The following is a 27239-nucleotide window of genomic DNA, read 5'->3' on the forward strand; positions in this document are numbered from 1 at the left end:
TTGGGCAAGGTTCTGAACTTCTCTGTGCCACTATCCACCCCACCCCCCGCCCCCGCCAATCGGGATAACAGCACACTGTACCTCGTAGGGTTGTTGGGTGGATGAACTGAGTGCCGGGGGCCTTGTAAGCCTTCTAGAAGGGCTATCCCTTACAGGGAGGATGGCAAAGTAGAACACTGGCATGTTTAGAAAGGTTAAAGAACGGAATATATTTCCTTTTAAATATAAATCAGCTTTTGTTGGTGTCTCTGCGACTCAAAATAATCTCTGGGTTGCTTTAAAACTGGACGAAGGTAATTCATTTTCTTTTCCTCTGCTCTGGAAATGATGGGCCATATTTATGGTAGCACCAGAGGATGCTTGCAAAATTAGAGACCAGGGTAGTGAGGAAAGAAGCCAAGAAAGAGAATTCAGATAATTCAGGGTGAAAGCAAGTTGAAGGACAGGCTTTGTGTTTACACAAATTCTAGGTGCGCGATACACATTTATTGACAAATGAAACTGCGAGGTATGTTTTGGAAGATGAAAAGCAATACAATCTGAAGGGAAGGCTGAGTTGTAAAGAGAGAAATCATTATGTGGGTGAGGCTCTGGGCTTACAAAATATTGAAGGAGTTTGGGGGAGCTCCAGCAAGGACACTCAGAATGGTTCTTATCTCTGGCTGCACACTGTGGCCACTTTTTTTTTTTTTTTTGAGAGAGAGAGAGAGAGCAGGGGGAAGGGCGGAGGGAGAAAATATCAAGCAGACTCCACACTTAGTGCAAAGCCTGAAGCCGGGCTCCATCTCACGACCCTGAGATCATGACCTGAGCCAAAATCAAGAGTCGGACTCGTAACTGACTGAGCCACCCAGGTGCCCCCATTGAGGCCACTTTCAAGAATCCTAATTCCCAACTCCATCCCAAACTAATTGAATCAGGATCTTTGGGGCTGGTGCCCAGACATCTTGTATTTTTAGAGTCCCCATATGATTCCAATGTGCAGCCGAAGTTGAGAGACCAATGTTTCTTAAACTTGAATGTAATAGGAATTGTCTGGGGATTTTATTAAAACTCAAATTCTGATTTGGTAGGGTGTGGGTAGGGAGAGGGAGGAGAGAGAGGAAATGGGAGGCTAAGATACTACATTTGTGAGTAGTTCCCAAAACGTGTCCTGGGGGATGCCCCCATTTGGAGTTGCAAGTTTCATGAGCTTTCAAAATGGCTCCATACAAATAAACATGATATCATTATAAAGTGCTACTGTTGTTGTTTGAAATTCACTTGTTCAACAAATGTATAATAACCCTCGGTAGTTATGTGCTTTTGGAGGGATACAGATGAATAAGTAGATTCTTTCCCTCAAGTTGTTTACAATTCAATTTATCATAGGTGGCATTCAGTTAGGCAGAAAATAGAACTTCCTGACTGTAAGATTTCTTGATGGCAGTGAAATGGGATGGGTACCAAGGGGGTATTTGGGATGGAAGATGTTAAGATAAAGAGTTTCATTTCAGGAAAGTACTGAATGAAGAATGACTGTGTGAAGCAACAGAATAGGCTAGAAAATTCTGGAAAGAGGTGGAAGAAATGAACTGGAAAAGGAAACTGAGCATCAGGGTTTTTGTTTTTTTTTTAAGTAGTCTATAGATGGCTGTTACTATTTAGAGGTTTCTGAGGAAGGAGAACCTTGTTTCTTGAAGGTAAGAGGACCTCACTCTGGATTTGGGGTTTTATTTGCGAGCCCCCACCGGCCCATTTTATTCACTGGGCTTCGCAGATAAACCAAGCACACAAACTGAGATTCGAATTTCTCTGAAAGGCTCATCCACATGTCATTTGCATCTTCTGATTTTCATACCATACACTATTTGCATCGTGATTTACAAATGTTGTGGCCCATTTGGTCGAGTGTATCCAGGGATACTGGCCCATGACTCTTTATAAGCATGGTCTCCTTATATCTCCATGTGCTTCACGTTATCAATCAAGGGTGACGATCCAATATAAAGAGTGTCTAGTTCATGCCTATGTTGCGGAATCGGCACAAATGGATTGACTGCCTGCTTATTGGGAACTTCATCCTCATCACTCCCCTGTCTGATACCAACTTTGCTGAGCCTGGCAAGCACATCACCAGGATTGCAAAATCTCCAAGTGCTTATGAAAGCACAGCCAGACCTGCTGAATTTTCAAACTGCAGGACAAACCTGCCCCTCCTCACCAATGTACCAACAGGTTTCGAAAAGTCTTTGATAGTCATTCCCCAAGCTTGAACACAAGTAAATTCTTAAAACAGGTCTCAGGTCTTTGAAATTCTTAAAAAGATGGGACTCAGACAGGTAAAGCTCCCCCAAGTGATTCCCATGTGTACCCAGGATGGGGACCAGTGCCATAAAGCAGTGACTGATTTCTTTGTTCTTATTAAAAAGTAATACACGCACTTGATAAAAATTTAGAAAACATAGAACAGTGTAAAGGAGAAAATGAAAGTCACCATAATCCCCCTATCCAAAGATAAGGTTAATATTCCGATAAGTTTCTTCTACTCTGTTCATTACACATGTGGGATTATGCAACATAGACAACTTTGCTATTCCACACGTTCACTTAACATTCCTGCTAAATCACGTTCAAAGTGAAAATCATTTGTTTTTCTTAGGGTGCTCAAATCCATTCAGGAAAATAGCTCTTCTTACTGGTATGAATTCACATTGATGGGTCTTCTCCCCCATTAAAACAGGTCTGGGTGCTCACCTAGGCACAATATTTGATAACAGAATTAGGCTGCTTTCCAGAGGAGATCTTGATTTTAGGCTCAGTAAAGAGCGATTCTGTCTGTGGTAGGAACTGGTTAAGGTAGGTAGAATTTGCTTATTCCCACTCTCAAAATATCCTTGGGGATAAGAATATCCCAAGCTTAGGATAGTAGCCTCTACTGTGCGTTTTTTAAATAATCTGCATGTTGTCATGATATTGGCCTATCTGACCGCATAGTCCACCCTCGGGACATTTTCATACTAAATACTCATTATTTCTTGAGCTTGCCCTTTTCGTCTTCCCTGTCCATTAACACTGATCCTCATTAGGCAATTCTATCAACAAGCATTTATGGACCATTGATAGCGCTGGAATTTTAAGAATGGCAAGGATCAGGGCCCTAAAATCCTCCCCGGGAGGAGCCCACGAGCAATAGTGCTCGTCCCTGGCTATGCGTTAGAATCACGGGGGAAGGTTTTGTGCCGAAGTCGCACCCCAGACCAGGTAGGTCAGCATCCCAGAAGGTGGCTTTTAGAGCGCCACCAAGTGATTCCTGTGTGTCCCCAGGGATGAGAACAGGGGCCACAGAGCAGTGATTTTCATCGAATTGGTTACACAATTAGAATCACCTGGGGAGAGTTTCTAAAAATTAAAATGCCCACCCCAGAGCAAAGGAGTCAGAATCTTTGGAAAAGGAATCTGGCAGCTGTATTTTTTCAAAGCTCTTTCAGATGGTCTGGGACCCAACGAGGGTTAAGAATCATTACTATAAGCAATCTCGTGAGTGGGGAAAAAAAATCTAGATTTGAACCCATTTCTGGCTGTCTGGCTTTGCAAGCCATGCATGGCCGTAGGACCACGAGTTACCCCCAGGAGGCCAGGTGGGGTTATGGAAACGGCACAGGACTGAGAGGTCATGAAGGAAACTGAAGGCATGGTTCAAGTCTTGGTTTGCTATAAAATGTTTGCTATGTGATGTCAGACAAGTCAGACCTCTCTGGGTCGGGAGCCCCTCTCCACCTGCTTATGATGGCTACCACCCTAGTTTTTTCAGATTTTCTTCCTTAATTGATGTTTTACTGGTTTTTATTTGATGATCAGAACATAAACATGATGATCAACTTGTATATAGTTCTTAGTGCAAGTACTGAAACTAGGAAAAGCTAGCGGTGCCTGACTGGCTCAGTGTGACTGTTGGTCTTGGGGCTGTGAGTTCAAGCCCCACATTGGGTGTAGAGACTACTTAAAAAATTAAATCTTTAAAAAATATATATATAAACCTACATGATTGTAGTTCCCTCCCCCCCAAATAGTTATTCTATTGATTTTCCAGCTTCAAATCTGGGGACAAATTGTTCTTAAAAAGAAGCTCTAAAAGGACCTTGAGGGCGTTATGCTAAGTGAAATGAGTCAGAAGAAGACAAATACTGTGTGATCTCAGCCACATGTGGAATTCTAAAAAGCTGAACTCGTGGAAACAGAGAGTAGAATGGCAGTTGCCCAGGGGCTGGAGGTGGGGGCAATGGGGAGCTGTAAGTAAAAGGATACAAACTTCAGGATAAGATGAATAAGTTCTGGGGCTCTAACGTACAGTATGGTGGCCACAGAATGCAATGCTGGGTTATATACGTGAAAGTTGCTAAGAAAGCAGAGCATATCTTAAATAGTCTCAACACACGCACACACAAAGGTAATTATATGAAGTGATGGAGGTGTTAACTATCCCTATTGTGATAATCATTTCACAATATATAGGTGTATCAAATCACCATGTGTGCCTTAAACTCACACAATGTTGTACGTCGATTACAGTTCAGTAAATGGGGAAAACAAGAGAGGCCCTCAAATATCATTATCTTAAAGCATTGATAATCTGGTAGGTCTCAAATTCCACAAGTTCATGACTTCATATCGCATACATTACATGCTCAAACATTTCCAATCTTTCACAGCACATTAACAAATTTATAAGGAAAAGCTGAGCTACCCCAGAACGAGATGTCATGGAGAGCACCCACTTCTGTAGAAGACAAGATCAGGGAGCAATTTTAGAAATAATCCTACTCAAAGACAAGAGAGGAGTAAAGTTAAGTAATAGCAGATGTTTACAACAAGTTAAATGCATGATTATGACTTCAAATCACCGTTTGGTTATGTTTCTTGTTAGAGAATTAAAAACGCCCGACGCACTTGTCCGCCCCAGCCTATGATCAAAGCCTCCCTTAATCTGATATTTTATTAATTTCTAGTTGTACTAAAAAAGAAACAGCCAGTCCATGAACTCACTTCTTTAAAAAGAAAAAAAAAGTATTTACACATATCCAACAAAAGTGTTTTTTAAGGCCTGGAATGAATTTTCTATTTCTTAAATGTGTACTTCTAGTACTATTAAAATCTTTCATTTATGAAGGAGTTTCATTTATAGAGTACAATTCCTGTGGATTGATACTGACGGTTAATGACGTTCATCAGATTTGGCTTCTTTCTCTCCTGCTTCATGAGAAGCTGACCTGTCCTGACTTTAGCTTCTCTGTTTACTGCCTATTAGTCTTCAATTTCTTGGCCAGTTACTTTGGTTCGTTTCCCTTTTACTCCCCTTTTCCCTTTGTCTGTATTTTTTGTTTCTTTTTGCTTGATTTTTTTTTTTTTTTTTTTTTTTTTTTTTTTTTTTTTTACATCAATCAATGTTTGCATGAGAAGGTTTGGATGACGTCTGGCCTATCAGTTCTCGAACTCTCCTTTTCCTGGCTCTTGAGCTGCACTGCTTTTTCCTCCGGGCATCTTGGCAGAGGCTATGCTGGGGAGCACCTGGGTGTTTGTGGGGACAGCGCAGCCTTTGCGGGGCTGAGCCAGCTGGACATAGCCACTCTTGCCACCCCTGAGCTGCTGGAGCTTCTGTTTTCAAACTTTGTAAAAACTCTGCAACTCCTTGCTATTCATGAAACCTTGCACAGAATCGTCATGTAAGAAGCTCATGTTGAAGCAGGTGTGTGTTTTTATGGAACACCGATAAAATTCCCTTGACACAGTCTCCGCCGAGAGTCGCCGCGGTTTCCTGCTTCAACAGTGCTTGGACGGAACCCGGCGCTCGTCCCCCACCCCGGCCGGCCGTTCAGAGCCAGCCCTCCGCCATCTCTTCGTCGCGCCCTCGGACCGCTCCAAGGCCCCCGCCGCCGCTCGCCGCCGCCTTTTCTCAGCCGCCGCCATGAGGACCGCGTCCCCCTCGCAGGTGCGCCAGAACTACCACGAGGCCTCGGAGGCCGCCCTCAACCGCCAGATCAACCTGGAGCTCTACGCCTCCTCCGTCTACCTGTCCATGTCTTACTACTTTGACCGCGATGATGTGGCTTTGAAGAACTCCGCCAAATATTTTCTTCACCAATCTCATGAGGAGAGGGAACATGCTGAGAAACTGATGAAGCTGCAGAACCAAGGAGGTGGCCGAATCTTCCTTCAGGATATCAAGAAATCAGACCGTGATGATTGGGAGAACGGGCTGAATGCAATGGAGTGTGCATTACATTTGGAAAAGAGCGTGAATCAGTCACTACTGGAACTGCACAAACTGGCCACTGATAAAAGTGACCCCCATTTGTGTGACTTCATTGAGACTCATTACCTGAATGAGCAGGTGAAATCCATCAAAGAATTGGGTGACCCCGTAACCAACCTGCGCAAGATGGGGGCTCCTGAATCTGGCATGGCAGAGTAGCTCTTTGACAAGCACACCTTGGGAAACAGTGATAGTGAAAGCTAAGCCTTAGGCTGTCTTCCCATAGCCACAAGGGTGACTTCCCTGGTCACCAAGGCAGTGCATGCATGTTGGGGTTACCTTTACCTTTTCTATAAGTTGTACCAAAACATCTACTTAACTTCTTTCATTTGTACCATTCTTCAAATAAAGTAATTTGGTACCCCCCCAAAAAAACACTTCCCTTGAAAGTCCCACCACCATGTAATGCTGCAACGATTTTTACCTTTCTGTATGAAAATAATAAAAATCCATTTAGTTTCTTTTTTTCCATAAAGACGAATTACGTGTTTCTTTTGCCAATTCTTTTTTTAAATTTTTTTAAATTTACTTCTGTCAATTCTTGAGGTTAGAGGAAACAGGGTAAAGGGGTGTGCCCGACAGGGAAGGCTTTAGGAGCTGAGAGCTGTCCCAAGGCTGCCACTCAGGTCAGTGGAGGAGGGCCCTGGACAGAAGAGATCAGAAGACAGTCACAGTCAAGTCTGAAAGTCTGAGTGTGGGGTCTCTGTGTCGCTGTGTTGCTTTTGCCTTCTTCATCCACTAAGTGCGGGATGGAGAATGAGAACAGTGTTTCCCTCAGAGAGAGAACATGGCTGTGGTACAGCTGTAGTCATACCCCGGTCATCCCTGATGATCAGTCAACTACTAAGTAAGACCAACAGAAACTACCCGTTGAGCCAACCCCATTAGGATGATCCATGTCCTTGATTAATGACCACTAATCTGTATTCACTGTTTACCAACAGCTTGAAAAGGTCTTTAATAATACTGGAGAAGAAAACAATTAGAAAAGTACAGGCTAGCTGACGCTGTGACCTACAGAGGCCTAGACTTTTCTCTAACCAGTCCGTTTTGGCCCTAGAGTAAGTGTAGCTCCATACTTCCTTTAATTACGAGTGACTAGTTTCTCATCTCCTTGGGAAGCTCAAAATGCTTGATTCATGAATAGGCACTCTTTCTCTTAATTATTAGTATCTATTCCTCAGGCACCTTCTTTAAAGAAAACTATGTATAGCTTTGAAATTGCTCATTCTTTTATACAGATTCAATTACCAATGCAATGTCTTGAAATAGGCCTTTTAAGTAAATTCTTTTGTTGAAGTGTAGAATCCATACATGAATACATACAAATCATAAGAGTTATGGTTGGATGAATTTTCACACGCGCATACACACTGCGTCTCCAGGTTGGGAAATAGAACCCTACCATAACCCAAGAAAACCCTTTCTTTGGTGCCCCCTTGGTTACTCCCCAAGGTAACCACTACCCTAATCCTAACACCGTACACGAATATTTCTGCCTTTGAACTTTTCCATTTTAATAGTTTAAATCTGCTCCCATGGACAGAGACTTTCCTTGGTAATATTTTTACCTCAGCAATCTCAATTCTAAAGAATGCTAGTTATTTCGCCTTTTCCTTTGTGTCTTATAAGTTAGACCAGCTTGATATAAAGCCAAAGAACTCAAAGGCTAAAAAACGTCTTTCCCACAGATGGGGTCAGTCTTTTTTGTTTAATCATTTGGCCACTGAGGAAGCAAGATGTGCACATGTGTGCACCTTCTTATTTTTTTTCCTGCCTCAACTTCTCTTTTTTCTTTTTACGTCCTCAGTAAACAGCCTTCTCTGTCCTTGCATACAAACCTTCCTCAACACATCCTGCTCTCCAGAATTAATCACCACTGCACACACTGCCTTGAATTAATTCTATTATTTATCACACAACAGGCACATATAACCTCAGGGAATCCCTTTTTTACTTCTGCTTTTTTTTTACGATTTTTTTTTTAAGTAATTTCTACACCCAGTGTGGGATTTGAACCAACAACCCCGAGATCCAGAGTCACATGCTCCACCAAATGAGTCAGCCAGGTGCCCCTTACTTCTGCTCTTGATGTAAAAGCAGGCAAGGGCAACACAAGCTAAAATAAACAAATGGGATCATGTCAATTTTAAAAGCTTCTGTACAGTAAGGGAAACCAACAAAACAACAAGACAATTGACTACCTGAGAGAAGATATTGGTATATTTTATGCCCAAAAGGAGTTAAAATCCAAAATATATAAAGAAATTATGCAACATAGGAACAAAACCCCAGACAATCCAATTTTTTAAAAAACGGGCAGAGGACTTGAATACACATTTTTCCAAATAAGAGATACAGATGGACAACAGGCACATGAAAAATGTTCGCCATCACTAATCTTCAGGGAAATGCTAATCAAAACCACACTGAAATATCACTTCACACCTGTCAGATTGGCTATTATCAAAAAAGACAAAAAATAAGTGTTGGTGAGGATGTGGAAAAAGGAGAGCCCTCGTGTGCTGTTGGTAGAAATGCAAACTGGTGCAGCCACTGTGGAAAACAGTATGAAGATTCCTCAAAAAATCCAGTAGTTCCATTTCTGGGTATTTATCCAAAGAAAGCACCAATTTGAAGAGATATATATGCCCCTATTTTCATTGCAGCATTATTCACAAGAGCCAAGATATGGAAGCAACCCAAGTGTTCATCAATAGATCAGTGAATGAAGAAGATATATAAACAATGGAATATTACTCAGCCATAGAAAATGAATGAAATCTTGCCATTTGCAACAATGTAGATGGACCTTGAGGGTACTGGGTTAAGTGAAAGAAGTCAAACAGAAAGAAATACTTACTGTATGATGTCAGTTATAGGTGGAATCTAAAAAACAAAAGAAATGAACAAAAAAACCAAAACAGAAACAGACTCATAGATACAGGAAACAAATGTTGGCTACCAGAGTAGGGAGGGGGTGGGAGGTTGGACAAAATAGGTGAATGGCATCAAGAGGTACAAATCTCCAATTATAAAATAAATAAGTCACAGGGATGAAAAGTACAACATAGAGAATAGAGTCAATAATATTTTAATAACTCTGCATGGTGACAGGTAGTAACTAGACTTGTCATGGGGAATATTTCATAGTGTGTACAAATATCAAACACTATGATGTACCCCTGAACTAATAGGATATTATATGCCAATTATACCTCAATAAAAAAATTATCATCCCTGTTTTATGAAAATCCATTATGTCACCATCAATTAAGTTTTCCAATTAAAATGACAACCTTTGATTAGTTTAAGTCCCTATTATTAAAACTAGTCAGTGAGTTCAATATTCCATGGTGTCATTTTAATATTAATTAGAGTCATAATTTCATACAAGAGAAATAAACGTATGTTAAAGATCATTTATTTGTTTAAAGATTTTATTTTTCAGTAATCTCTACACCCAAAGGTGGGGCTTGAACTCATAACCCCAAGATCAAGAGTCGCATGCTCCACCAACTGAGCCAGCCAGGCACCCCTAAATATTTTTTTATAAAGACTATAAGAAATCTATACCTGGAAGGGGAAAATGAGTAGAAAACCCACTTTTAGAATGTGTGGCTTTTCAGTTTATCAGCCTGAGTCTGAGACTCTGCTCTTAAATGAAGGCAGAATGTCTGTGTTTATATACAACTGTTTGCTGAAACCATAGGCATCCCGTTCATTAACTCATTCATTAGTTCATTTCCTGAGCCCTATTATGTGCCAGGCATTGTGTTAAGGCTGGACTTTCCAAGGAGAAGTTCTGCTCTTCATATGGTACAGAGACTTGGAAGCCTGAATAGAATATTTATAGATCTGACCTTTAGAGTATAAGAAACATGTGGCTTCTTAAAATAGAGTATTGTTGCTTTTCATTATGGTATGCATATAATGAGAGGTCTACATGCATTTTTGGGGTGAAGATAATAGTTTTGTGCATGTTTCTCTATAAAAAAATAAAGATAAGCTCTGGGTTGGTTAGATTTAAATAAATCCAGATCATTATTACTTTTCCAATTAAACCTGATCCCTTTGCCAATTAAGTAACAACACTCTAGTGCAGCCTTGTATGCATGGGCTTGTTTCTTTGTGGGGGTAATCGTTTACTGGATTTTAGACTGCTTCTTCTCCTTTCAGCTCTACCAGGTTGGTGAGAATGAGAGTCTACATTTGGGTGTTGCCTATGGTTTAAAGTCTCATGTCAGGAGGATCTTTAGGCCTCTTTTAAGGAAGAATTAGGTAGCTGTATGCGAAAAAGTATTGAGTAGCTTTTTCCTGTTATGCAGTAAGTCATATATTTGATGCTTCCCATGATTTCTTGCAGGTCCATTCGGAAACACTCTCTAACCAGATAATATAGCCTTGCCTTTAGATAAAATCCAAAGATTTACGATAAAAGTTTCAACAGAAGGCATGAGGTGGGATGGTGAGTCTCTTCTTCCCATGGCAAGCACTCTGTTATCCGTTGACAGTTGGCACATTTTCAGCTTTGACTGAACCGATATCCGTTAGCTCAGATTTTTCTGCGATCTGCACTATGGAGAGGTAAGCGCCAGTTAAAATGAATTTGCTGAACTGTATATAAATTTGACCCGCTGAATCCACTACTGTAAATTCCATCAACACTTCTACCAAATGTATAGCATAATCAGTGAGCTGAGACCCCACCCGCTTTCTGTATTCTTGCTGGATACAGAAGACAGATAAATGTCAGAGCTCTGCCCTAAGTTCAGATTCTTCCCCATAAAAGAATTCTGGACTTAGAAGGGAAGAATGCTCCTTCACAAGGTGACATCATCCTGTCCAGTCTTGGCGCAGGGTCAGCAAACTCATGGATCAGTGGTTTCTAGGTTATGGGATGTGGATGCCTGAAGAGATAAGTGTTTGTCAAGGGTTTGCAAGCATTATCTATAACTGCATAAATAATGTTTTATGCCTACATGTATTTTTCAAAAGTATGAAAATGTGAAATTATGATGAATAAAATATACATAAGTTTTAAAGTGTTGTTAAATTCATAGAAGTTTTTTGTCATTACTTATTTCTTCCATCAGTTGCTGTCAGAAGCATAACTTTGCATATGAGCAGGTTTGCAATTTTTAACAATAAAATGGTCCTTATAATTTAAAACTTTGGTGGTCATGGTTTGGAAGTGTGAGTGATTTATATTTAATTCATGGATAAGCTCCTCTCAGCTCCATAAAATACTGAGGTATTCACATTATAAAACCATTACAAATGGAACAAATATATTAATCCTACTCTGTAAAAGTCACAATATTTTTTACCACGTCGTTTCCTAATTCCCTTTGTCTCTTGGCATTTGCAACTCTCACTGGGGAAAGATACTTTGAGTACGCAAAAAATTAAATAATGAGCTAAGAAAATGCAAAGAAAAATGTGTAGTACATGATCAATTTTCAAATGCTTTGAGCTCAGAGGAAAGAGTGGGAGGAAGGAATGGGGAAAGAGAGAAAGAGCTGGGCAATGTGGTGAGAGAGAGTGTGTCACCTAGGAGTCTGGACGTTAGGACAGGCTTTTATAGACTCTTATTCCTGCCTCTGCCAATTACCATGTGAGTGACCACGGACAGATAACCTGACCCTGCTAAGCCTTCATTTTATCATCAATAAAATCAGGATTTTAATACCTCCCTCACAGTGGTATTGTGAAGATGATTGACAAAGTGCTTTCAATGCTTTGTGCTACACCCGGTCTACAGTATGTGCAAAATGAATGGTAGCTACTATTTGTTCTTTTAGATTGTCAATCCTGCCAGCCTCGGAAGGATAACTTATTTATTTTTGCTTCCTCAGAATCTAGCAGGAGCACAATGCCTGACTCATAATAAGTACTCAGAAACAAAACAAAACAAAACAAAACAAAACAAAACAAAACAACCAATGTTTGCTGAATGAAGGGTTGGAAGGATAGAGAGAGAGGTGGCAAGATGAATTTTAAAAATGAACTACAAGCTTTGGTGACCTGGGAGGGTCTCATGAAGAAGCAAGATTTTTTTTTTTTTTTTAAGATTTATTTATTTGACAGAGAGAGACATAGCGAGAGAGGGAACACCAAGCAGGGGGAGTGGGAGAGGGAGAAGCGGGCTTCCCGCTGAGCAGGGAGCCCCATGTGGGGCTCGACCCCAGGACCCCGGGATCATGAGCTGAGCTGAAGGCAGACGCTTAACCGACTGAGCCACGCAGGCGCCCCAAGAAGCGAGATTTGAGGTGAATCTAGAAGAATGTGCGGAAAAGGCAGGAGGGCATTGCAATGGGGGAATGGGTATGAACCAAGGTATGGAAGTGAGAAAATACAATAAGTGTAGAGGGTAGGTTGGGATACAGTTGTGGAGGGCATGGAGTGTCAGGCTGGGGATTGTGTATCTTATCTGTTGACAGTGGGGAGTCAGTGAAGATTTTGAGAATGACATGGGGAGAACTTTCCAGGTTAGTCTGGTGCTGGTGTGTGGTATGGAGTGGAGAAAGGAATGGGGCAATCCACTCTAAATGGGACATGGTCAAGTCCCTGACCATTGTGACCACTATGGAAACAAAGAGAGACAAAGGGCAAATTAAGGAAAGGGCAGTAGTCCCTGTGTCTTCTCTATTCTTTATGAATTCTTAATGTGGCCATTTAAACCATTTACCAACAGGCATACTGACACTTGAAATATACAAGATGACATTTTGAAAATCATTGCAGGTGAATGTTTAGCTGGAGAGGAGACAAGCTTAAATTGGAGGATTAGATTGATGAGAGGCATGGAGCATGTAGCATTAACTGAGTCAAGAAGTAAAGGTGGTTTAGGGACCAGACTGGATTTTATTTTCTTAGAGAGTTTGGAAGATAAACAGTAGTTAGGGTTAGGAAATGGATTGGCCTATGGAATGTGTAACTGATCTGAGGAGGTTAAATTGCCAACAGGAGAGACTCACTTGCATGGAGAAAGGTGAATTAGATTTGGTAGAGTGGGAGCCAGGTGGGGATTGGAGTGGGGCTGGGGCGGACCTGCTAAGAGAAGGTGGACAGCTGGTGCTGGATGGCGCCCCTGGTGATAGAGAGCACAGGTGAAGCCCGGTGAGGTGAGAGTGAGACCGGGCCACTCCTCTTTCTCCTGTGTCTAGGGTGCCCTTGTGGACCTTTCCTTGCCACTCCATTTTCATTTGACCAGGAGCAAGCAGGTGGAGCCTGGGAAGTAGGGTCAGAGCAAGCTGCTTGCTCTTGTTACATTTCCAAGGAAGAAGTCTGTCTCTGTTGAGGAAAGTACTTTTCCTAGATAAAGGAACCATCTCCGGAAAGAAATATAGAGAAGGAAAGAAGAAAAGGAAGGAAGGAAGGGATGAAGGGAGAAAGGGAGGAAAAGGGAGGGAAGAAAAAAGGAATATCCACTTTCCCCTTCTGCTAATAACTGCCATGTTTATTGACTGCTGACTTTGTTCCTATAGGAACTCTCTGAGAACATAATATACTTTTTCTCCTGCTCAGGGGACCAAACAAGAAGGGTGTTGAACTCCCTAAATGTTATTATCTAAAAATTATAGAACATCCTGGGCGCCTGGGTGGCTCAATCATTAAGCGTCTGCCTTCGGCTCAGGTCATGATCCCAGGGTCCTGGGATCGAGCCCCGCATCGGGCTCCCTGCTCAGCAGGAAGCCTGCTTCTCCCTCTCCCACTCCCCCTGCTTGTGTTCCCTCTCTCGCTGTGCCTCTCTCTGTCAAATAAATAAAATCTTATAAAAATAAATAAAAATTATAGAACATTCTAATTACTGAAAGTTTCATAAAATGTACAAAGAACCAGCGTGGCTTTGGACCTCTCAAAAGCAACTCTGCAAACAGAAGAGAGCAATGCTTCCAACAATCTGAGGGAAAATGATTTCCAATCTAGAGTTCCCTACCCAGCTAAACTATCAATCAAGTATGTGGTGGAATAAGGATACTTTCAGACACACAAGTTCTCCAAAAAGGTATTTTCCATGCACTTCTTCTCAGTAAAGTTGGTGGAAGGTGAGTGCTATCAAAATGAGGGAATAAACCAAGAGTGAAAGGCATGGGATCCAGAAAACAGAAGGTACAAACAACATGGCAGGCAAAGGAAGCCTTAGAATGACAATTAAGGGAGCTCCCAGGTTACCTGTGGAGAAGCAGGTCTGAAGAGGATCAGAGCAAGTCAGAAGACTCCAGGAAGGATTTTTTTTTTTTTATCATAATGCTAGTAAACATCCATCACCACACATAGTTAAAAAAATTTTTTTTCTTGTGATGGGAACTTTTAAGAACTACTCTTTTAGAAACTTTCATAATTGTAACACAGTATTATTAACTATAGTCACCAGGCTGTACCTTGCATCCCCGTGACTTATTTATTTTGTATTTGGAAGTTTGTATCTTTTGATCCCCTTCTCCAATTTCGCCCACCTCCCACCTCCCCAACCAGGAAGGATTTTTTTTTTTTAAGATTTTATTTATTTATTTGAGAGAGAGAGTGAGTGAGCAAGAGAGAGAGCACTCGAGCAGGGGTAGAGGGAGAGGGAGAAGCAGACTCCCCTGCTGAGTAGGGAGCCCGATGCAGGACTCAATCCCAACACCCTGGGATCATGATCTGAGCCGAAGGCAGACGCTTAACCAACTAAGCCACCCAGGTGTCCCAGGAAGGATTTTTTTAAGCAGATGAAATTAATAGAATACCTGTTGTGAATCTTTGTGTTGAGAAAATATTTACTCAACTAGGGGAGAGTTGGGGAATAAATTAACGATAACAGATAACTAAGCAAAAGCAAAAAATAAAAAAAGTACAGTTCTGAATTCTGGGAGGAGGGGGGAATTGTAAAGAAAGGAATAAGTTTATAATAATTTTACTTAAAAAACAACATAGTAGCATTATTCGCGATAGCCAAAAGGTGGAAACAACCTAAATGTCCATCAACAGATGAATGGATAAACAAAATGTGCTCATTACATACAGTGGAATATTATGCAGCCTTTAAAAAGCAGGGAATTCTGACACAGGCTACAACATGGATGAACCTTGAAGACATTATGCTAAGTGAAATAAGCCAGACAAAAAATAACAAATATTGTATGATTCACTTATATGAGGAACTTAGAATAGTCAAGTTTATAGAGACTGAAAATAGAAGAGGAGTTCCCAAGGGCTGGGTTAGGGGAGGGGAGGAGGGCATTAGTGTTCAACGGGGACGGGGTTTCTGTTTGAGATGACAAAAAAGTTCTGGAGATGGATAGTGGTGATGGTTGCACACATTGTGAATGTACTTAATCCCACTGAATTGTACACTCAAAAGTGGTTAAAAGGGTGAATTTTATGCCATATATATATTTATTACAATTTTTAAAAATAAAGAAAAAAACCCATAAGCTGCTGTACAAATAAATGGAATTAGAATTATTATTCTCATATTGATGAATACCAAATTTTTAAGACTTGGATATTGGGGAATCCCACTTTCCTTTTCCAAACTAGATATGAAAGCTACCTTTTTCCTAAAAAATTGCATACTTTTATTTTACAGATCTATCATTAGAAATGTATACTCTAACAAATAAGTCTTCTATGTACTCATCTTCCATTAATAAGCTTTATGCCTTAAGATTACATTATATGTCTTTTCTAACACATACTTTATTTTTTAAGATTTTATTTATTTATTTGGGGGGGTCAGAGGGAGAGGGAGAAGGAAAGAATCTCAAGCAGACTCTGCAATAAGCGGGGAGACCCATGTGAGTCTCCACCTCACCACCCTCAGATCATGACCTGAGCAGAAACCAAGAGTCAGATGCCTAACCAACTGAGCCACCCAGGCGCCCCTCTAACACATACTTTTTAATGTAAACAGTCTGACCACACTATATATATAGCTTAAAAGTTTCCTTTTTAAAAAAATGAATCACTTTTAAAATTTAATTAATTAATTAATTAATTTATTTATTTATTTATTCTTTTTTAAGTTGACTCTACACCCAACATGGGATTCAACCTCACAACCCTGAGATCAAGAGTTGCTCGCTGTACCAACTGAGCCAGCCAAGGGCCCCCATCCTTTTTTTTTTTTTTTACTTTACAATACTTTTGTCTTCTTTCTACATCCATGACTATATAAATGGACTACATCCATCCTCTTAACATTTATTTTTAATGATAACAATGGGAATGAGATGTTTTCCATGTTAATACAGTTCCCTCTTACAAAGACAAGTCCCTCGGTAGTTAAAAAAAGAGGCGTAAAAAAAACCCTCCTTTGGTATATTACATATCTTCTCAGGGCTACAAACCCAAGAGAAATATTGATTTTTGTTTTAAGAATGCAGTAATCCTAATTTTAAATCACGAGATTATTTTTTTCTTATTCGGTAAAGCAAAATAAAAGGTTGTTTAGAGATGACAGGTGACATTTCTCCTCAGTACCTTGGTGGGAAAGGACTCCAGATGCTTTGCTTGATTCCAGCTAAAGCCAAATTGCTAAGCAGGTAAAACTTCAGGGAGCCGCCAGACAGGTTTAACCAGAATGATGTGTAGCTCTCCACGCCCACCTTTGCAAGACAGAACTGCTTCACCGGGTTTGTTGAAACTGCCGTGGAACTGTGCTATAACTCTTTCCTAAATTTGAAACCTTTCTGTCTGATGTCAACGTGGTTTAACTGTTTCGGGTGAAAATTCTGCAAATCATTAAAAATGCACAAATCAAATCCCGTTAGGTTTGTTGCAATGGGCACTAATTTACAGCAGAAGAAACAGTCCTGTGGGCTCTCCTCCTGATTTGCATGATTTTTTCTTGAATCCAAATCTTGCTGAAGGGAAGGTTTCTCATTTGGAGATGGGTGTTCAGTTCACAAAGTCCTGGGGAGCTGATTAAAGAAACCAGAAGTAGCCCAGTCTTTCAGAGCTTCCCAAGTACGAATGTCCACGGATTCCTAAAGGTTTTAGAAGAAAGCCCTCTGGTTTCGGATGTCTGCAACCCTTATACTGAGGGCTACAGAGGGATTGCTGGAAGACCCTGCAAGGACTTGCTGGCCCCTGACAGGGCAGGGTTGTTTTCCTAAACATGTTTGGTGGTTGTTGTTAGTGCCTTCCATGTGTTGATGGCTCACTGCTTCAGTTTGGCCTCTCCCTGTCTCATTTCCCATCCGCAGTGGATGCTACTTGCTATTGATGTGAAAAATTCTAGAACAGGGTGAATCACTCCTATAGAAAGCCCCAGGACCTGCGCCTCGCCACTTTGAAAGAGCCTTTTTAAAAACAAACAACAAAATGGCAAGCACCTTTTAAGGCAATGCTGACAAGACATTTTAAATGAGGTTGGAAAATGCTCATGGTATAATGCTAAATTAAGAAGTTGGATACAAATTTATATATAGAATCTGACATCAGGTAAAAAAAAAATTCATTGAAAAAAAAAAACGGGAAGGAAATCTACCAGAAATGCATAGTGCGATTGCCTCATCTGGATGGTATAGTTATAGATGGAATTTCCTTAGCTTCTCTGCATTCCACCTTTTCTGAGTTTTTTTTTACAGCAAACAAACAGTTGTGGGGAAGGGGGAATCCCTAACTTTAGATTCATCCTTCTAAGCAAACCTTTTACTTGATTTGCTAGCAAACTCTCGGGTCTAATCTAGGTTTTGCCCCCCACAGGCAGGGCCTGGATAAAAAATTCTCACTGCCTCAGTTGTTTCTGTTCTGAAGAAACTCTGTTTCTTCCCCCAGATCTGCGATCTTAACAAGTCTCTGACAAAATGAAACTATTGCAACCCTAGGTTAGGAGAGTCTGTTGAAGCTGAGCGTTTTCCCCTCCAGCTCCTGCTGTATTTAGGTGCTCCCTTTTGTGTTTTTGTTACTACTAACAGTTGGTTTATGTTTCATATTTTGTCTCCTGCATTACATGCTTCAGATGTCAAGATAATTAAAGACAGGAGCTTATTCTTTAAACTCCCCTATGTGGACATTTCTCTCTGCAGCAGGGGAATAATATAACTGCAATAAATCCTTCCTGATAATAAAATGATAATGACTGCAAGAACGTGCTATTCTGCCTATGAATATCGATAATTTTGAAGGATGGTCACTTCAGAGACCAGGTGACATGTCCTTTGCATTACATTCTACCCAGAATTAGATGTCAGATCATTTATGGCTTCATTTCCATTCTGATTTTATGTTGTTTGTATATGAACCCCTGATTTGACTTTTTCTTCATGATGGAAGCCGTATTTTAAAAAAAACCAACCAAAACAAAACAAAAACATGCACTGTGATTTGATGACACCAAGAAAAACACTCACCTCACCTCACCTATAGAAATAGGTCTAAAAATAATGAGTACGTTTTCTTGGTGTGACTTTTGCAGAGCAGGCTGATGATTTTGTAGTGACTGAATTTCCAGACATCCTCTGTGTCTAGTGTGGGAAAATAACGATTAATAGGATAGTTCCTTGGTTTTAAATTGATACTAAATTACTGCTCAGAAATGTATGCTTTCATGTCTGACTGTACAGGAATTTTGACATAGTGTAAAGGGCATGAGGCCAGAACAGACAGAATTCTGATATTTTAGATAAAGTAACCCAGGAAAGGTTCTTAACCTCTCTGGGACTCACTATTTTCTTTAATTAAAATGTGGGTTTTGGGAGCGTCTGGGTGGCTCAGTCGTTGGGCATCTGCCTTCGGCTCAGGTCATGAGCTCAGGGTCCTGGGATTGAGCTCCACATTGAGCTCCACACTCAGCGGGGAGTCTGCTTCTCCCTCTCCCTCTGCCCCTCCCCCCCACTCCTGCACGCACGCGCTCTCTCTCTCTTTCAAATAAATGAATAGAAAATCTTAAAAAAAAATAAAATGTGGGTTTTGGTTTATATGACACTTTAGTTGGGGAAATCTTTCTGGGGCTACAGCACCAGAAGGCACAGGGCAGGTGCAGAGGGAGGACCGTGGGCTCCCATCAAGCTATGGCCAGTCTGGCACTATCATGATCTGTTCTGGCTATTGGCTGCTCTCACAGGGCTTCCCTTGTAAAAAGAGTTCCAAGGCTCTAAAAGTTTTGAGAACAGCTGGTATAAAAATTCTTTATGGCAGCATTTGTTTCTGAAATTCTCTATGGAACATCAGTTTTGAATTCCTTCAGTAAAGGCTAAGTAGCTATTCATAATTTTCTTCACGTGGCTATTAACACATTATATATCCATGTGGCATTTGGGGGTAACTGGGTTTACCAGCAATCATCTGCATCTTGACTTTATATTTATAGAAGTTTGAGTAAGTGTTCCTGTCCCAACGTGACAGACTGACAGTTCCTCACAATCCTGATGAGCTTAAAAAATTATTTTGAGGGCATATTTAAAAGGCTAACTTACTTGGCACCTGTATTATGTTTATTGACTGTCTGCCTTACCCACTAAAAATTAGTGTGAGTTATTGTTTAGCGTGGCAGGTTAGAAGTCATTTGGCCAAGGGTGTGGGTGGCCCCTAGGTGGTCCAAAGCTGTGCTCACCATCACCCATGCCCTTAACCTCCAAGCCCTCAACCTTGCAACTCGGGCTCTTAATGCAAAAGAGGATCAGGCAGGAAAGCATGGATAGATCCCCAATATCTATGCTACCCAATTAAAGGCAATAAAAAAACCCCAGACTCTTAAAACCTAAAGGATAGCACCATTTATTAGATATGACCTGTGCGAAAACCAAAACAATTGGCAACCCCAACAAATCTTCTCACTACAAGTGACAGAAAACGTATTTGAGAAGTTTCTCTCAGCTTTTTAATGTTTTTAAAAGTTAACCCCCTTCCCCTGGTAAAATCGAAAAACCACTACAAACAGAAAAATTCTCTGGTTCCTGAAAGACATTTGAACCAAGGATAATAAAGCTATTTATTGTATATATGTTTTGCCAACATTTTTCTATTTTTGAGATGAAATTTATGTGGTTTATCAAATTGCTTTCTTCAATGAGTAGTTTCAATTTTAAGAGATCAATCTTATTTTGGGGATACTGAGAACCCAGATTTAATGATTGCTGGAGGATTGTATATTACTCACAAGAAGGAAAAAGCAAAGATTAAACCCAAAATTAAATTGTCAGCTATTTTAAGAGGCATTTTCTTTACCTCATGTTATAGTTCCAATCCTAGCTTAGTAGTTCTGATTTGTTAAAATACTGCTCCCCTGGCAGGCGGAACAGCTATTTTAACTCACGGGCTGTAAATCTTTTCTGTGTCTAAGGCATATCATTTCACCAACAAAGAGATATGAGAGAGTTCCCATGGGATTTTAAGCAAGTAAATGATCCCTCCTAATCTCTTTGAAATCAAGGTGCTCTGTTTAGTTTTATATGCTCAGGATCTGACTGATGCCTCTCACCTAACCACAAGGTCATCTCTAAGGTCGGCCAGAGAGAAAGTTACATGTCAGTGATCTGTCTCTAACAGTACAAGGGGACGTATCTACAAGTGGCAGGGAAAAAAATAGCTGACCTTAGTTAGGTCAGCCAGTGAGGACTTTGCCAGATTTTGGTTGGGGCACTTTTTAAACCTGGTTGTAAGAAATAAGCTAAACCCTTCTGTGCTCCCAAGATTCTATAAACATGCCTTTTTAATAAGGTATGGAACGTACTGGAATGATTTGTTTTCCTATCACAGGCTTGATATCCTGCAGAAAGGGAGCCCTGCCTTATTCATCTTCATGTGATCGATGCTGAGCCTATGGTGAGGCTCATAGTGGATATTTATTTTTTTATTTTTTTAAAGGATTTTATTTATTTATTTGTCAGAGAGAGAGAGAGAGAGAGAGAGAACACAAGCAGGGAGAGTAGCAGGCAGAGGGAGAAGTAGGCTCCCGGATGAGCAAGGGGCCCGATGCAAGACTCAAGCCCAGGACCCTGGGATCATGACCTGACCTGAAGGCAGATGCTTAACCCACTGAGCCACCCAGGCGTCCCGCATAGTGGATGTTTAATAACTGCTTTTTATGTGAATGAAGGTTCAATGTCTGCAAAAGGGAGTTTTACTGATTCATGGGGGATTAAAGACAAAAACACTAAAGGCTAAAATTTCCATCTAGCAAAGAGCTTTTGGTTTCATGGGTGATACCTTAGCTTTATATAATGTTTCTGTTTTCAAGAATGTTCACATAGTATAACATTGGCAGGGCAAGATTATTATTTCCATTCTGCATGTGAAGAAATTGATCTCTTGCCCAAGTAAATTGTAGCACTAAGATCGGAACTCTAGTGTTCTGATCTCCAACCTTCACCACGGGACCTTCTATGAGGTGAGCCAATTTAGACAACTAATGTGTATATGTCTGGATTCCATGTATCATGTCAATCTTTTATTTCATCCTTTTATCTTCCTTTATCATCTTTAGAGAAAGATAAATGGAAGCCATTGTCTTCCCAAACCTGGCATGTTTGGTTAGCTGGAAGCCGTTCACCTTCCTGGGAATACCTAAAGGAGCTCAGGAAGCTATAGGAGAGGCTACCACGTAATGGTAGCCAGAGGTGCGTAATTGGTAGGTTGTACTTTTCACCTCTTCTCCTGTTTCATAAATAGATCGAACAGCTCTGTGAGTCTGGGTGGTGTTTGGATCTATGTGTAGCCAGGCTCCTGACTACCCAATGTGAGTTAGGTGGAGCTTTTGTCATCAGTGGAATGTGGTTCATAGATTTGTCTTGTTTTTAAGGAGAGTTCTCCTGTGCAATTGCATGACCTTCTCATTACACATTATTAGAATAAAGGAATCCCTGAATTTTTTTAATTGAAGGTTTACTATATTTTTCAGGGCAATGACTATGCCTCATTCATCTTCGTGTTTTCCAAAGTCCAACATTGGTCCTCCCATACAGTAGGTTATAATTATTTGCTGAACCAATGAGATGCATAGAGGCAACAAAACACCCTACATTAAATTATGTGCATTATTCACTAACACCCCAAATGGCTTTTCTCCCCTCCAACCAATGGATACTATGGGCGATTTGTGCTGAGACTGACTTTCAGCCATTGATTCAATTTTCAGAAGAAACACTGTTCTTGTCTGTACATCAGTGTTTGTGTGAGCATTTGAATTTGAACGTTATCACATTTCCATTTATTAAAAAGGATTGGAAACTGAGACAGTGATGGGAATTACTGAGTGTGCTAACAGTGGCAAACTTTTATCTCAGTGTATTTAATCTGGTCAACTCTGTGGTCAATCGGGAAGAAAAAGAACAGCATGTTTTGTTGAAGATTTGTGCCTAAAAAGTGAGGTGTGATTAGGGGTGCTGTAATATGGGAACTTTTAGAAAACTACCCCACTCTCTTTAGGACATGCAAATGTAGTTCCATTTTTGTTCTTTTCAGTTCACAAACATTTCGGAATATATCGTCTAAGAAGGTAAGTTAACGGGCATTGCTTGGGAAGATGACAAATACTTACTGCAAAGATCTTTAAATGGTGTTTATTAAAGAGTAATTTAACAGTTTTCCAAATTATAAAAACAGCTTTTTCTGGGTAGTCTGACTGGGTCTGTACCTCAACTCTGGTCCCAGAGACTACAGTGTGGTTCACACCTAATTGGGAGGGGCCCTGGAAAAAGTTGCTGGAATGTTCTGGCTCAGAGTTACTCATCTGTACCAAGTGGGTGATCTCTGTCCAGGGTTCTTTGCTGCTCTCAGACTGAAGTCCCAGGAAGGCCACTGAGTTGTGGGAAAAGCTGACTTTCGAAAGGGATGGGTCAAGGGTGAAGGTGCTCAGGGGCGTGAGACAAACGTTCCCAAGGTTGTTTAAAAATTCAAAAACTGGGTCTGGAGGTGGAAGTCTTTGCAATTTCTTGCTCAAAATGACGACCAGCCGGCAAAATAAAATAAATTACAATGTATATTTTCCTTTTACTTCATGGAAAAGTGGTTAGTGTGTTCCTTTTAATCCTCACACCAAAGAAATTAATTATTCATGGCGAAGACTTCCCCAGAAAGTGGTGGTTCGTTTTACACGTCGGAAATCGGACTTCTGAGACAACTTTTCTGGATTCCTGGAGTGAAAGAAAATTCAAAGCTCCCTAAACGAAACCTCACTATCTAAGCTTGCTCTCCTCAATTATGTTTCTGTTCACAGCTTGGCTGGCACCGTTTCCAGGGATTAGCAAAAAGTAAATGTTTAATAAGTAACCGCCCAAGTGAATGGGCCTCATTTTTCGGCCTATTTCCGCCCGGGGGACCGAGCAAATCCTGAAAAGCAGGGTCCGCAGCCGAAGCCTCCCCTCGGTCGCCGCGCCGGGGGCGCTCGGGTCTCGGGGACCCCGCCCCTGCCGGCATTCCCTGGGCCTCGGAGGCGCAGGGCGGAGCCGCGGGCCGGCGGGCGCAGGTGGGGGGGGGCGGCCCGAGCGAGACGGTGACACCCGGGGCGGGGCGGGGGGGGGGGCGCTGGGAGGCGCGGCGGCTGCACCCGGCCCTGGGAAGAAACCGGCCAGGTGTGGCCTGGGCGCCGGGTGCCAGCGGGGAGGAGACTCGCGCGGCCACCGACCAACACCAACACCCAGCCGCGAGCCAGCTCCTCTGCGCCCTCGCCGCCCTCCGAGCCACAGCTCTTCCTGCCGCTCCCGCTCCCCGCCCGTCGTAGTCCCCGCGCCCAACCTCCGCCCGCCGCGCCGCGCTGCGCTCGCAGCGGCCGGGACGGCCCTCCTGGTGGCCAGGAGCGTCCCCGCCACCCATCTGCGCGCCCGCCCCTGTTTCCGGTGTGTAGATTTTCCTCTTAAATCCTCCACCTTCTCCGAGCCGGCCCGCCCTCGCTTATGCCTCGGCGCTGAGCGGCTCTCTCAGTGCCCGCCGACATGAGCTGCAACGGAGGCTCCCACCCGCGGATCAACACGCTGGGCCGCATGACCCGCGCCGAGTCCGGTCCCGACCTGCGCTACGAGGTGACCTGCGGCGGCGGCGGCGGCGGCGGGGGAGGCGGCGGCGGCGGCGGCGGGGGAGGCGGCGGCGGCGGCGGCGGGGGCACCACCAGCAGGATGTACTACTCCCGGCGCTGCACGGTCACCGACCAGAACTCGGACGGCTACTGGTGGGTACCGGCCGGCGGGCAGGCACCGGGCGCTCGCGGCCGTGGGGGTCTCCCCGAACCCCAGCACGTTGGGAAAGGGAGGGACCGAGCCCTCCTCTGACCTGGGGGAAAAGCCAGGTCCTGAAGGAGGAAAGTGGTTTTGCTGGAGTTCATGGAAGCATTTCCTGCTGGCGCTGGGGTAGGGGCCCGGTGTCCTCCCGGCCCGTACGCTGCTCACACCGGGGTGGGTGGGTGTGTGCGAGCCGGGAGAGGAGCGGTTCCTTCCCTGCAAACGGGTGCTCCGTCCCGCCCTTCTCCCTTCCCGCAAGCCGGGGCAGGAGGCTGGCCAGCGAGGGGTGCAGGAGGACGCGGCGGGCGCGCGGGCCGCGGGGGTCTCTGCCTCCACGACCGCCCCCTGCGCGGCCGGGCCCGGCTGCCATCCCCTTTGTCCCTGCCGGCAGGTGGGAGGTCGGGCGGGGCTGCGACATCAAAAACCCAACCTAACCAAGTGTAACCGAGAGTAGAACAGCAGTAAAGGAGCGGGGACGCCGGCCTGTCCTGTAGCCAGGGTTCGGATTCGGGGCTCCTCCACCTCTCACGGCTTATCCCAAATGCCTGGTCACCCCGAGATCACCCCCCTCGGCACAGGCGGGGTCCGGTCCCGAGAAGACCCCGCCTCGGTCTCCCCTGCTACCCAAACTGAGCTTCCCGGCAGGGGCAGCCGGCCCGCCCCAGGTCCGAGCTCCGCCGGGACGCGCCTGTCCCCCTTGCTCCGCTGAGCCGCAGCCCCCGCCGGCGAGCGTACCCGTGGCCCTACGCCTTTGCCCTTGGTTTCCTCTTTTTTTTTTTTTTTTTAAGGTTTTATTTATTTTTTAAGAGCGAGAGACGCAGTGAGAGAGGGAACACAAGCAGGGGGAGTGGGAGAGGGAGAAGCAGGCTTCCCGCCGAGCAGGGAGCCCGATGCGGGGCTCGATCCCAGGACCCTGGGATCATGACCTGAGCTGAAGGCAGACGCTTAACAACTGAGCCACCCAGGCGCCCCCTTGGTTTCCTCTTTTTTTAAAAAAGCCCCGGAGGAAGGACCTCAGTGTATTATTGGTAGCGGAGTGAGGGCGCAGGGTCTGCGAGTGGGAGCGGGGGACATGTGGCGGGGAGGGCGCTGCTTCTTATCCGCGCCAGCCCGCGATGCTGGGGGCCTGTCCCGGTCAAGGACCCCCCGGGATGTGGGCAGGGTCTGCTCCTCAGAATCGTCGCGGAAACTGATCGCGGGGGTCATTTGGGAGGATGAGGGAAGATAATGAGGCTGCATGTACTCGGTCCCCACAGCTGGACGCGGGGATGCCCACAAGAGCCGTGAGAATTTTGCGGTCCACGCCCTCCCCGCCCCCCTGCAAGCCCTTCCCAAGGAGGGCTTTTGGAAAACTGGCCTGCGTTCCAGAGAATTATTTACCCTGCCTTGTGGCCTTAGGCTGGGGAGGAGCTACCTGAATACACTCCGGGAGTTTTTTGTTTTACCAGCAGTTTTGAAGGCAGGGACTACTCGAGTTGGGACCTGTTTTCTGCTTCGGTTTATTTGCATTTAATCCCCCCCGCCCCCCCGAGCATCTTGACAATTGAGTTCCTCTTTTTGAGTTAGCGAAGAATTGTCTCAATCTTGGAGCTCTTGTTTTCTGAACATAATGCACCCCGGGGATTTCCAGGAGAAATGTGCCAAGTACTAGGAAAAATGGGGAGAAAGTTATGCCAGTTATCACTTTGGTTTTTAAGTTTGTTCTAAAACTTGGCCAACCGATTAAATCTGACACTTTACTTTTCCCTCCCAGTCTCCCTGTATTTGGGCAGCACGTTCTTTTAATCCACACATTTATAGTCAAGTCAGAATTTTGCAAGGATTCTTGAGCAGCAATTTTTTTTCCCCTGGCATTTTATGAACCCAGTATTTCATTTTGATTTTGTATTTTTTTAATAAAAATATGATTCTGTTCATCTAGAGTCCTTATTTTTTTAATTGATAATAAACATTACTGTTAATGGAATATTTCACTCCCTCGGCCTCCTGTAGAGGCAAATTTGTACTGAATTAATATATCGGCTAATGAACTGCGTAAAGATCCATGGTTTATAAGGCTTCTTCACGGAAACACTAAATTTCGAGGAGGCTCAATGTTTTTCCATAGTATTATTTCTTGTGTTCTGTTTTTCCAAACTAAAAGCTGTTTATAAATATGTCAAATTTTACGTCTCTTTGGGAAGGGAAAACAGACTGAAGTTTTGAATTACCTAATTTGGGGCACGGGTGTTTCTTTCTGCGCTTTGATGTTGATCCGCTGGGGCAGCGGGGCGTCTTGCTTGGGGGCTGGAGTCAGCGTGGGGCCCTTCTTTCTGCATCCAGTAATGGGGATTCTCCCAGCACGCCTGGGCAGCCAGTGGTGCGGCTGACCCTTCTGGAATTAGAGAATTAGCACACACACAAAAATTGCCCGCAACTGCTGACTTGTGCATCTTAAAAATAACGATGACTGACTGAAGAGAGATGGGGCTTGCCCGCACACCTTTTTTTCTGGTGTTTTTAAATGGTTTTGAGCGGAGGGATTTGTTGTCCCAGAGCATGTACTTCGTAGTAAGTAGGATGCCATCTCTGACCCGACTGCCCTCTGCCAAATGAAGGAGGATTAAGAATTTAATAAGTGCTTTTCTGACCCCAAGTTTTTCCAAATAAAGGGTTTTGTTTCTTTTTGAGGCACGAAAACTGGCATGAAAACTGTTGGTTGAATTTAAGCTTGTTTATTTAAAAAACTGCCACTTTATTGTCTGAGTGATTTTTTTTAAAAAATAATCGGGATTTTAAATAAGCGGTGCTTGTATTTAATCTTT

The 27239-nt window shown here is 43.1% G+C and overlaps 2 protein-coding genes across 3 annotated transcripts in view; both read left to right on the plus strand.

Annotated features, from left to right (window-relative positions):
- Nucleotides 1-5929: 5929 nt before the first annotated feature.
- LOC113926923 (ferritin heavy chain-like) lies at nt 5930-6656 on the plus strand. Its single transcript, XM_035728552.1, has one exon. It carries the CDS (start codon nt 5945-5947, stop codon nt 6449-6451), a length of 507 nt encoding a protein of 168 aa, XP_035584445.1. The 5' UTR covers nt 5930-5944; the 3' UTR covers nt 6452-6656.
- Nucleotides 6657-23781: 17125 nt separating this feature from the next.
- LOC113926679 (desmoplakin) overlaps nt 23782-27239 on the plus strand; it is a 44466-nt gene continuing 41008 nt past the window's right edge. Inside the window, exon 1 of one of the 2 annotated variants that reach the window (XM_027601932.1) lies at nt 23782-24386. In XM_027601932.1, coding sequence (XP_027457733.1) covers nt 24154-24386 — 233 coding nt within the window. In that variant the 5' untranslated portion in view covers nt 23782-24153. The remainder of the gene's footprint in view (nt 24387-27239) is intronic. The other variant, XM_027601933.1, reaches the window with a different exon arrangement.

This window comes from Zalophus californianus, chromosome 7, assembly GCF_009762305.2.
Source record: "Zalophus californianus isolate mZalCal1 chromosome 7, mZalCal1.pri.v2, whole genome shotgun sequence".
Taxonomy (NCBI): Eukaryota; Metazoa; Chordata; class Mammalia; order Carnivora; family Otariidae; genus Zalophus; species Zalophus californianus.

Coding starts and splice junctions, on each gene's coding strand:
- LOC113926923 (XM_035728552.1), top strand. CDS start 5,945: ATGAGGACCGCGTCCCCCTCGCAGGTGCGCCAGAACTACCACGAGGCC.